This window comes from Stenella coeruleoalba (assembly GCF_951394435.1).
Source record: "Stenella coeruleoalba genome assembly, chromosome: 17".
Taxonomy (NCBI): Eukaryota; Metazoa; Chordata; class Mammalia; order Artiodactyla; family Delphinidae; genus Stenella; species Stenella coeruleoalba.
The window spans coordinates 68,136,830-68,148,982 of NC_137163.1; the positions used below are offsets into that span (position 1 = coordinate 68,136,830).

Sequence of the window (12,153 nt, forward strand, 5' to 3'; positions counted from 1 at the left end):
GCTTATCTTAGCAACCACTGAACCCCAGGTTTGCAGAAATAACGATGTCATTGAAAGGAATGTCATGTGATTTAATTGATGTTGAAACTGTGAAGTTTTTTGAGGTATCCAGCAAATGTATTTCTCTCTGAATTTTCCCCCAGAAATTCTCATGGCATCCCTCTTGAGTTTGCTGCAGCATTCTGGGGTTACTTGGTGCAGTGTTTGAGAATTGTGGCCGTAAATATGTATTGGATGCCTACTATATTTGCCATGCAGTGCAGACACAATGCTTAGTAAGAGGGACCTTGTCTCTACTCTCTTAGAGCTTACAGTCTTACAGGAAATGCTGACATTAGGCGAGTAATAGAAATGTGTTGAATTCTGTGAAAGAAAAGCACACCACAAGGGTATTTTGTCCTTTTGAGGGGGATAAGATGTTAGTAGTCTAAAATTACAAATATGAATTTTTGTATTCATAATACATATGTTCCATAAATATTAATATGTTGTTTTAGGTTTTCTTTTTCATTCATCCCCTCTTGAGTTGTAGTCATTTTTCCAAAATAAATATGAATCTGAAAATTCTTAGCTCTTAAATAGAAATTTTTTAAGTAAGGTTGACTAAATCCTTTGTGCTTGGCATTATTTGGTGTAAAGAATAGTGAGAAATAGTTTGTAGGTTTCAGACAAAAGAGATTCCCACTTGTGTAATTATAAAAATATAACAGTATATGGGAGTTAGATCCTTTCTATTGTGTAGATGACAACGTCAGTTACTTTAAAATCTAGGAACACTTAGGCTTGCCCAGTACTATAATGTCTGAAAAATATAACTGATGAACAGAATATAGTTTATGTTCTGTGGGGGATTAAAAATGAAATAGGAGTTTTATTAGTTTTGTAAATATGTTTAAGAAATAATCTCCCAGAAGAACTCCAAATTTTTGCAGATTTCTCTTGTAGTGGCTGTGTGATAACAAAATACAGTGATATGAAGTACAGCTCTTTACTGCAAGGGCCAGTGTAAGTGACCAGCCCAAGTTAAGTCCTGATGTCTCAGAAATGGAACTCAAAAGGAGTGGAACTCCAGGACCCTGGGTCCTGATCTTTGCTCTGCAGCTTTGGGATATTTAAAAAGTGATCACATATATGAATTATAAACAATATTTTAAATGGAGGTTTTTCCCTAATCACAGGTGTTCTTTAAAGAAATTTTCCTATACATTTTGGAGACTTCTACCAGCTCATTTGACCACAAATGGATGGTTATTCAGACGTTGACAAGGATTTGTGCAGGTACTTGAAATTATCCTTCTTTATTATCTCTTTCTTATTGAGATATTTAAAAGGCCAAATATATATACTAGATGCCTTTTGTTAAAATTAACATATTGTACTGTTACAGATGCTCAGAGTGTGGTGGATATTTACGTAAACTATGATTGTGACTTAAATGCAGCAAACATATTTGAAAGACTAGTAAATGATCTATCAAAAATTGCTCAAGGACGAGGCAGTCAAGAACTCGGTATGAGTAATGTTCAGGTAAGAACTTTAAAAACATTTTGAAATTTGAACTTTGCCAAGGAAGAGCTGTGTATTTTCCTTAAAAGATTTTTGTTTGTTTTTATTCTCTTTATGAATTATTTTGTAGGAACTGAGCCTGAGGAAAAAAGGTTTAGAATGCTTAGTGTCAATTTTGAAGTGTATGGTTGAATGGAGTAAGGATCAGTATGTGAATCCCAACTCTCAGACAACTCTTGGTAAGATGACATTTGAGTAGAATTCTAAATGATGCTTTGGAGGATAGTTGCAGAAGCCATTAAGCCAGTTTCCTGACATCTTTATTCATTTAGCTGGTAAAGAAGCGTTCTGAGTTAAATAACGAACTTAAAATTATGAATTTCCCAGCTTAGTTATTCCAACTTTTTTCTTTCTAAATCTTCCTAAAAGTATTTTGAATATCATATTAAAGTGAATCATGTTTATGCAACTTTGTTAAAGGATAATCATAGAAGAAACATATAAAAGCCAAAAATGTTTTAAGAAGATTGAATTGTTCATTTATGTTTGACGTTTACCCTTACTCAGAGAAAAACTCACAGCTGCGAGGCTATCCTGGTGTTATCTCAGTCCTTTGAGGGAAAACTGTTCCTTGTGAGACATGAGCTGAGAGCAGAAACCCAGTGGATACTCAGCACTGTATTTGCAAAAAGAACTCCTAGTGATGCAGACTGTACCTGTACTAATTGCAGTGTGTTTTAATGTCAAAGTATATATTATCTGTTATGGCACCTAATACGTTATTTGTATTAAATAGCTATCTAAGCAACATTGAAATAGCTTGCCTTATTTGAGAAATTTTTTTCCTTTGACAGAATAATTTACTGAATCAGTTTTTCTACTTACAGGTCAGGAAAAACCCTCAGAGCAAGAGACGAATGAAATAAAACACCCTGAGACAATAAACAGATACGGAAGTTTAAATTCCCTGGAGTCAACATCATCATCAGGAATAGGCAGCTACAGCACACAGATGTCTGGCACTGACAATCCAGAGCAATTTGAAGTCCTAAAGCAGCAAAAAGAAATAATAGAACAGGGGATAGATTTGTGAGTGTCCAATTTTACGGAGAAATGTTACTGAATATCCCTCTGCCAGTACTGTGCCACCCTTATCCTGGGTTTCTTTACATTTTTGGATTATTTTTAGTCCCTTCTTACTAACACCCTTCAGAGAATAAAATGGAGTACAGCTCTCCTGGATCCAAGACTTCTAGTGACTCCTTAGTCAGCTCCCCTTGTTCATTGCAGTCTGGCCCAAACAGACCCTTGTAATGTGCATTAATTTTGCACTATATTTTATGTGTTGTTGACAAACATCATCTGTGCAGTTTTGCACTGTTTGTTTAGCTCAGTTATAAAATCTTGCATTATATTCCCTAAGCAGATGATAACTCACATTTAAAGTATGGAACTTCTCCTGTGAGTGTTGCTCCTTTATAGGGTTTATATTCTCTCCACTTCAGTTACAGATGTGCTGCTCTTGTTACTGATTTATCGTTACTGATTGCATTTTTATATGTCAATAAGGTGATAACCTCCTTCTCAAACTTGGGTTCTCTACCAGACCCTGATCTCGTGAAATCATTTCCTAGTAAGTTGTGTGCTGTCATCCTGCTCCTGGACTGTCTCCTGTCTGAGTCACACTGTGCTGCTTTCCTTCCTCTTACTGCCCCTCTCTTCTTTCAAAGAGATGCTGTGAGGAAAACTGAACTTGCTGGCCTTTCTCTATGAATCTAGATCCATGAATCTAAACTGTTAAAAAAAATTCTCTTATATGTTTACTTGACTTGCTAATTCTGCTGTAAAGCATTTCTTCTTGAGTCTTAAGCAGTGGTTGTTGGTGCCCTTTTTCACCGATAATGTAAAAGAAAAACCGTTGATAAAATGTACACATATTCATTGTCATAAAATTATAAAATCTCAAAAATAGCCTCAGGAAATAGCCATCAATACTTCATTTATTCTAGCTGTTCAGTCAGTATTTATCAAAGTCCCATCTGTTCCAGACATTATGCAAAGTGCTGGGGAAACCTGATGAGTGAAACAGCCCTTGTTTTGGGGGTCTCAGTGTCTCGTATGTGCAAACAGATACTCATTTTGAAATTCTGCTGGTCACCCCGCAAACACATGTTTGGTACTTGGGACTGTGTGCCAAGAACCATGAAGGTACTGGTCCTTATATTCAAGATTACAGTCTAAGTATGGGCAAAATATATTTTTTAATGGTACTGTGTGAAGTCCATAATGGAGTGTTGTACAGAGTGCTGCCGAGGTAGGACCGCTCAATTCGAAGTACTTAGGAGTGAGAGGGAGTCCTCCCAGGGCCCCAGAGCAGACGGCCCCCTGCCTCCACTGTTCCTCTGGAGTGCCACTCGAGTTCCTCCAGTGCCACGCGGCTTGCTTTCTGCTTCACACTTCCATGAGAATGCTGTGCTCCCGGGATACTCTTCCACAACTGTTCGTTTCATGACACCATTCTGTCCTTCTCCCCTACCTTCTGACCATGCTGTCTCAGTCTTGTATGGGCTCTTCGTCCTGGGCTTACATCTCAACATCTCCAGGGTCTGTCCCTCAGCCCTTTTCTTTGTAGTTTCTAGATGATCATGTTCTTTCTCATGACTTCAGCTACTATATGGTAACATCTCACAGTTCCCAAGTGTTATTTTTAACATAAAAACTCCAGTGAACTCCAGACTCATCCGTAATTGCCTGTTGGACATCTCCCCTGGGCACTGCGTAGCTTCTCACACTCAGCATGTCCACAACCAAATTTATCAGTCTCCATAATCAACTCCCCAGTACAACCCGAAACAAAAGACAAACAGAAAACCCTATTGTTTCTGTATTTCCCATTCAGGCTAGTAACCCCAGCACGCTACTAAGTTTATGAGCCAGAATCCCGGGAATTACCTTAGATTTCCTCATTAGATCTAATTTGTCACTAAATGCAGCTGATCCTACTTCCTGAATATCTCTGCAGTTTATTCTCTTTGTCTCCCAGTTGTTCACTCAAGTCACACCGTCACCATTTGGTGCCTTGACTAGTATACTCTTTTAATTGGCTTGCCTTTCTTTGGTCTTATTTATTCTCTAGTCTTTTCTTACACTTAGCTGGAGTAATCTTTCTTGAATGAAAGTCTACTTCTGTTTCTCCCCTCTCTTCCTCTTAGAGAATAAAGCCACGGCTTCTTCTAATAGCATATAATACCCATCATGATTTAAATCTGCTGGACTCTAAGCTAGATCATCTGCTGCTGCTTTATTTCACCTCATTTGTCCAACAATGCAGAACTACTTATTATAATATGATGCTGCTTTATGCCCTCGTGTATTAGTATGACCTCTTCCTGTCTGTCTGGGATGTTTTTCCTGACTGTTTATAAAAGATGTAATCATTCTTAAAAGCTCAGTTCCACAGTCACTTTCCCAGGAAGTAGATCATGATCATCTCTGTTAATTAGACATTTCCTCTGCTGTGCTGTCTTCTCACTTTGTGGGTACGTTATTTGTTGCATTTTTACTATTATATATTTTTTTGATTTATAAAAATTTTGAAATAATTTTACTGTTATAATTTAAAAATTTTTCTTCCATTAGAGTGAGAGCTTCTAGAGAGCAGAGATTGTGTTTATCTCAGGGAAAAATGCTTGACTTTAATTTATGTACGTGGCAGCGGTTTAATTAGGACTTGACAGGGGAATCATTAGGAGGACAGAGCAGGGAAGGATATTTCAGACAAAGAGAATGGCATGTGCAACAGCACAGAGGAAAAGGAGAACATTTGAGGACTATTACTATTCAGTGTGGCAGGGGTGGGGGTGGACGGGTAGAAGTAGGAGGTGAGATGAGAGCATCGAGCTGGATCCAGATTACAGGGGCCTCATTCTCTGTGTAAAGGAGGTTTTGTCTTGTTCTTGGCATTGGCATGCTGTTGAAGGATTTTAAGCAGAGTAACAGCAGCATTAGATTCTGTTTTGGAAAGATGACTTTGCCAGCAGCCTGAAGGATGGATTGTAATGTGAGCAAAACAAGAGACAGGGAGACCAGTTAAGAACTCCTGCAATACCCAGGTGACGGTGATGAGGTACCAAACTAATTATTGGAACAATAAAAGTAGAAAGTAAATGATTTGGAAAGAAAGAGGTGACATTTGAATTGGATCTTCAAGCATGGAGGAGAGTTTCCCAGTGAGTGAAACAGGCAAAGGGCACATAGAGGAAATAGATGCTGCAAATCCTTTATGTTTAGGGAATGGGAAAGGGATATGTGGGAGTAAATGAGAGAGAAATGAACTATATATTTTTTTATTTTAACTTTTTATTTTATAGTGGAATATAGCCAATTAACAATGTTGTGATAATTTCAGGTGCACAGCAGAGCGACTCAGACATGCATATACATGTATCCATTCCCCCCAGACTCCCCTCCCATCCAGGCTGCCACATAACATTGAACAGAGTTAGAGTTCCCTGTGCTATACAGTAGGTCCTTGTTGGTTATCCTTTTTAAATATAGCAGTGTGTACATGTAGATCCCAAACTCCCTAACCATCCCTTCCCGCCACCCTTCCCCGCCCCAGGGTAACCATAATTTCATTCTCTAAGTCTGTGAGTCTGTTTCTGTTTTGTAAATACTTTCAAGAAATGAGCCATATTGAGAAAGGTTTTGTGTGTCCAATCAGTGTGGACTTTATTTTGAAAACACTGGATATATAAATATATTTTTTTATAAAGGAAATGATGCCATCAGGTTGTGGTTAAAACAGTCACCAAAATTCAAGTTCTGTATTTTAAAAGCAGGAAACTTAGAAATAATCAATGGATATAAGGAGAATGAGCCAGGATTACTTGAGCACTAAGGGGAATATATATATTAAAAGGATGAGATATTTAGTATCCATATCCTTACTCAGAGTTCATCTGCTACATGGCATTATCTCACATACTCTGTGAAATGATCTGTATCAGTGATAAAGGTTGCCTTCCACTTGAGATCCTTTTCAAAGAAAACTTTGCATAGTATATTATTTTTGTACATTTTGTACAATAATAATGCATTGATTATATTAAGTACACTTCTGTTTTCTAAGTGCTGCAAAGTTAATTCACTGTAGTTTTAGATCTTTTCAGGCAATACAAATGGTTTTCTATTTCTAATGTTCCTTTTAACTTTAACATCATCTAGATTTACCAAGAAACCAAAGAGAGGAATACAGTACCTCCAAGAACAAGGGATGCTTGGCACTACACCTGAAGATATTGCCCAGTTCTTACATCAGGAGGAAAGATTAGACTCTGTAAGAACACCATGTTATTTCATTCTAACTTTTTCTGTAAAATTCTTTAAGTTAATAATATTATTGCCCCTTTAAGATGCCCTCCTAAGTATGTAAAAATAAGCTAACTATTCTTAATTTTGCTTTTTTATTCTCTATACTCAAAAGAATATCTTGATTTTTTTTTTTAAATAAACACATTTAGTATGTTTAACTTTTAACTTCACTTTTGAAATAGTTAATTAACCCTGTGGTTAAAACCTGTGGATCTTATGGATTTTTTTCTGCTTTTTAAAAAATTGGCTGTGTAGGAAATGTAAGTCTATTAAGATATCAATTTCTGTCTTTTGTTCTTTAGACTCAAGTAGGTGAATTCCTGGGAGATAATGATAAATTTAACAAAGAAGTCATGTATGCATATGTGGACCAACATGACTTTTCAGGAAAGGATTTTGTTTCAGCCCTTCGTATGTTTCTGGAAGGATTCCGTCTTCCAGGGGAAGCTCAGAAAATTGATCGATTGATGGAAAAGTTTGCTGCAAGATACTTAGAATGCAACCAGGGGTAAGCAGGATTCAGATTCAAGTACTTATTGGTTGCTGACTATGTCCGAGACCCTCTTCTGGGGAGCATCGGGTGGTTCATAATCCCCTGCCCCAGGAAACTTAGTTTATACACGATCTGGAAGTGATGAGACAATTCCATAAAAAGTTATAATATGAGATAGAACATAAATCCTGAAAGAGAAAACTAAAAGTGACATGGGGTTTGAGGTGAGTTATTTAAATGCTAACTGTAAACAGTAAAAGTTTATAACACGAAACATTTATTTTTGCAGACAAACCCTCTTTGCTAGTGCAGATACTGCATATGTTCTGGCGTATTCAATTATCATGCTCACCACAGACCTTCACAGTCCACAGGTATGTCTTCTTCCAAGCCAGTTTTACAATCAATAGTACAGATTAAATAAATTGTTTTGAATTCAGTAAGTAATAGTTGAAATTTTAATCTTAGTTTAGTTAAACCAGTCACCAAATTGGGGTATTTAATTTGGTGTAGTGTACATTTTACAAATGCAGTTTCTGGTAGTAATTCTAATTAGACTTTTAGATATCCATAAAATCTGTATTTGTCTTTCTCATGATTGACAGCTGTATAAAACTTCAGATAAATTTTAATCTAAGAATGTGCTTATAGCTCTTCTGCCTGTGTTTATTACAACATGGAAAAACATCATATAAACCATCTTTTGTTTGTTTGTTTGTTTTAACATTTCAAACTTAAATAACAGCATTTAGTATAGTGGGTCCTTCATGTGCTTATCACCCATCTTCCACAGTTCCCAACTTATGGCCAATCTTGTTCTATTTATATCCCTTTTCTCCCCCAGGTCATTTTGGAGCAAATCTCATGTATCATATCATTTCATCTGTATTTATTTCAGTATATATATCTGAAAGAGAAATACTGTATTTAAACATAACCACAGTACCATTACACCTAAAAATTAACCATAATTTTAAAATACCAGACATCCAGGAAGTGTTTAAATTTCATTTGCTTCATTAAATTGTAATTCCTTTACTTTAAATATTAAGGAACTGTCACTTGATTTCTGATATTCAATAACAAAAACATTATTTTTAAAGGTTTAGGTATTTTATGCGTAGTTTCCAAAAACTTGAGGAAAATTATCTTTATAAATAAACCTATTTGCAAGAATTTCTTAATACTTCTTAGGGATAGGCTTCTAATGATATGTATTACTCTTATGATGAGAAATAAACTATATACTTATTACTAATCTGAGATGTATTGGAAAAACTATAAGGTTTAAAACAGCTTATGAGTTTAAAAATTATAAAGTTTTAAGCAGCTTGTGAGTTCCTGTGAAGCTAAGTGGACTGTTAGAAAATTGAACCCTATATGGACCCTATATGATTTATGATGCAGGGCTATATGAACTATAACAAATGATGTCATTTTCAAAGAACACGGGTAACTTTAAAGGAATTCCTTAAAACTAATTCTCCTCATTCCTAGTTGTTTTCAGAGTTAAAATATAGGTTAATTTAACAAGTCATTTATGTTCCTTTTTCACCTAGAATATTTATAGTTAACTACCATTTATATATAGAGTGAGACAATTTTTTTTAATTTTTGAAATACATTTAGAACATGTTTAATTTTTTTTGTTTATTAATCTTCATCAGTAGTAACAATTGGCTTTAAGTGATTTAAGTACTAAAACTTAATTAGGCACAGCTTAATTTAAGCACATGAGAGTAAAAGTCAAGAGTAAAATGTTCTATAAAAGATAAAGCAGGAGAAGAAAAGTAGGATTATGTTTTACACTACTTCCAGAATCCCATTGTGGCAGAAGTCTTCTGTTTGAGCAGTGTATTTTCATTTTGTGTATCTGCAATTAATGTAGTCTCTTCTCCAACGTGCTTAGAGCTCCTACCCCTACCTCCCAGCCCAGATCCACAAATATACTTTGCTGCTACTTCAGATTTTCTTCCAGGGCTTGTCTTTGTCTCTCATTGGCACAATGCTAAAACATCATACCATGTTCAAAATTTCCGGTGATGTTAATCTTCTTTTAGCCTCTTATTGGCAGCACTTGTGTGGTCTTTTATGTTGGTATCCCTGGGTCATTGCTTTTTTAATATTCATCAGAACTTCAGGTGAAATGGCTTTCTTTTAATGTTTTTTAAGTGCCATGACTCAAGATAAGTTTTCAAAGTTTTAGTATGTTAGAGCTTTTTTCCCTTGAGTAATAATAAATTACATTTGGAAACTTTTATGGTAATATTTTTATTTTTTTGTAGGAGAAGTGCTCCTCTCACCCTTTCTGACGTACTGGAAAGATCTGTTTGCAGAATAGTCAGAACTAAATAAATGTTTGTATCCCAGTTATATCCTCTGGACGTTCTGGTTTCTCTATAGTTAGTTTTGCAAACTTCTGATGACTTACTTGATTGTCATTCTGTGTACCTTCTTGTAAATTTACAGGACACTTATGTTTAGAGGTGCCTTAAATTCTTCATGGAAAGTGGTAGGAATATATTTAATTAAGTAAATGTATCTTCAGAGACATCATATGACTTACAGGTTTTATCCATCTGGGTTTTCAGGGATATAAAGCATAAACACTTTGTCTGTGCTAGTTCCCAAGTTTGGCGACAGGGCTACCATCTTATGTACTACAGATTTGTGCTCCAAAGACTTACCAGGGTGTGCAGTAGGATGTTCCTGTTCAGCATACTCTTAAGTAAGGCAGAATGTTCCAAGGATACTTTGCCCAGATCACCTAATATTCAGTTGCCATGATGAGTCAGTGAGATTGCTATCTGATTTTAAATAAATTTCAGCTCTTGTTACTCTTGCATCCGCTGTTACATAAAATCAGTTTTTAAATCATTAGCAAACACATTTATGTTCTTCTGAACTAAGATTTGAATCTTTTTGATGACATAAGTGTCTAATAATTGTCATGGTCCTTTTTTAAAGGACTCTGACTAGAGCTCTTAAACCTTGGGCAAAAGCAAAGAATTTCATTACTCAGTCTCGCTGTTTTCTTATTACAGATTACTCACGCACTCCTCAGAGCAAGGTGAACTAGTATATTACCAGGATGGGTCTTTCCTACATTGTCCTTATTTTCTGTGACTTCCTTTTTTCATTTTAATGTCTGTTTTGTTGAGTATTTTCCACTTTCTATTCCTCAAAGTATTTATAAATTCTCTTATATGAGTATTTTTCTGTTAATTTTTAGGAATTATAATGGTTTTTCATTTCTAGGTTAAAAATAAAATGACAAAGGAACAGTACATTAAGATGAATAGAGGTATCAATGACAGTAAAGATCTTCCTGAAGAGTATCTATCAGCCATCTATAATGAAATAGCTGGAAAAAAGATATCAATGAAAGAAACAAAAGAACTAACAATCCCTACAAAATCAAGTAAACAAAGTAAGTGTCCAAATCAACTGAATTCTGATTGTTTCGGAGGAAAACTATGGGTTCTTGAAAGTGTTTTACTTAGAGTAGATCAAGTATTATTGTACTGAAAAGTATTATAATATACAGTGTGCTAATCTGATTGTGTTTTTTCCCGTATCCTGAAGAAAGATAGCACTGACCGGTGATAAATGGGAAGTGCTACATGATATGCATGGATTAGTGTGCACTTAATACACACTCGTCCATTTAGCAGTTGATATCAGCACATATTTGGAGATCAAAAGAGATTGATTGGTTAGGCAACCCCAAGAGTCAGATTTCAGCTCTCATTCTTTCTTACTGCCTCCTTGTCATCTACAAGCAACTTATTTCCATTGGTTCACCTATCATTACACATAAACAGAAGCTGGAAGTAGGGGTGATTCAAGGAGATGGGGAAGGTTAGGGTCATGGGGGAGCTCGTGGGGGTTGGAACTCACTACTTCAGATGCACCACAAGTTATAGCGCCGTGGCATTCCCAAATCTGACCGGCATCAGGAGCCAGCGGGGGGGGGGGGGGGCGGGCCTAGCCCCATTCTCCACGTTCTGTGCATGTAGATGGTGGTGATTAAATTAGAGCTAAAATCTGACTGCAGGAATGAGGTGAGGGTAGTGGCTCAGTAATATAACATGGAAAGAGAACTCCTGCCTTTCTGAGCAACTTCCACTTGGAAGTGGAATCTCAAGCTTCATCTAAAAGAACAAATTGCAGTAGCAAAATTCTGTCAACAGGAGAGAATCGAAAAGGCCTGTGTGATATGTGTATTTCTAGAAGTTGATGAAGAATTATCAGATGAGAGTCAGAGGCTATGGAGATAATGTTAGAAGGAATAGTGGAGTATAAATGGCCTTATCTTTTGGGGAATATAGGGAATGATTCTAAGGAATTTTAATAAGTTCTCCCTCATTTTATAGAAGAGGGAACAAGTGCAGAGAGGTTAGGAAACTTAGAATCATAGAATCTGTGAGCTGAGTGCAATGTAAAAACTTTCACTAATTCTCTAGACCTAAAACCCAAAGAGTGGCAAAGCCACGTCTTGAACTCGGCATCCTTGGCTCTTACTGCAGTCCAGCACCAATCAGCAGTTTACTTGGTAGCGTTATTTGCTTCTACTTAAGAAATTAAGTATGTTGATCAAGACTTCATTTTCACACCTAAGTAGATGCCAATTATCTGATTTCACTTTCTTCCTCACACCCGTATAGTAACATCTTCATACCCCTCATTCTCTGGCCTCTTCTCCATATGGTGGTAGGAAATCACTGAGCAGTGGGGTATGGGAAGGAGGTGATGGTGTGCTGAAATTCTGAAATCATCCC

At 36.3% G+C, this 12,153-nt stretch overlaps 1 protein-coding gene across 2 annotated transcripts in view; it reads left to right on the forward strand.

Moving 5' to 3' along the window:
* ARFGEF1 (ARF guanine nucleotide exchange factor 1) overlaps positions 1-12,153 on the forward strand; it is a 137,502-nt gene that overhangs the window by 83,411 nt on the left and 41,938 nt on the right. For both annotated transcript variants that reach the window (XM_079902340.1, XM_079902341.1), the window contains exons 11-18: positions 1,179-1,278; positions 1,388-1,527; positions 1,637-1,745; positions 2,394-2,595; positions 6,733-6,844; positions 7,182-7,387; positions 7,662-7,746; positions 10,631-10,802. In XM_079902340.1, the coding sequence (XP_079758466.1) occupies positions 1,179-1,278; positions 1,388-1,527; positions 1,637-1,745; positions 2,394-2,595; positions 6,733-6,844; positions 7,182-7,387; positions 7,662-7,746; positions 10,631-10,802 (1,126 nt within the window). The remainder of the gene's footprint in view (positions 1-1,178; positions 1,279-1,387; positions 1,528-1,636; positions 1,746-2,393; positions 2,596-6,732; positions 6,845-7,181; positions 7,388-7,661; positions 7,747-10,630; positions 10,803-12,153) is intronic.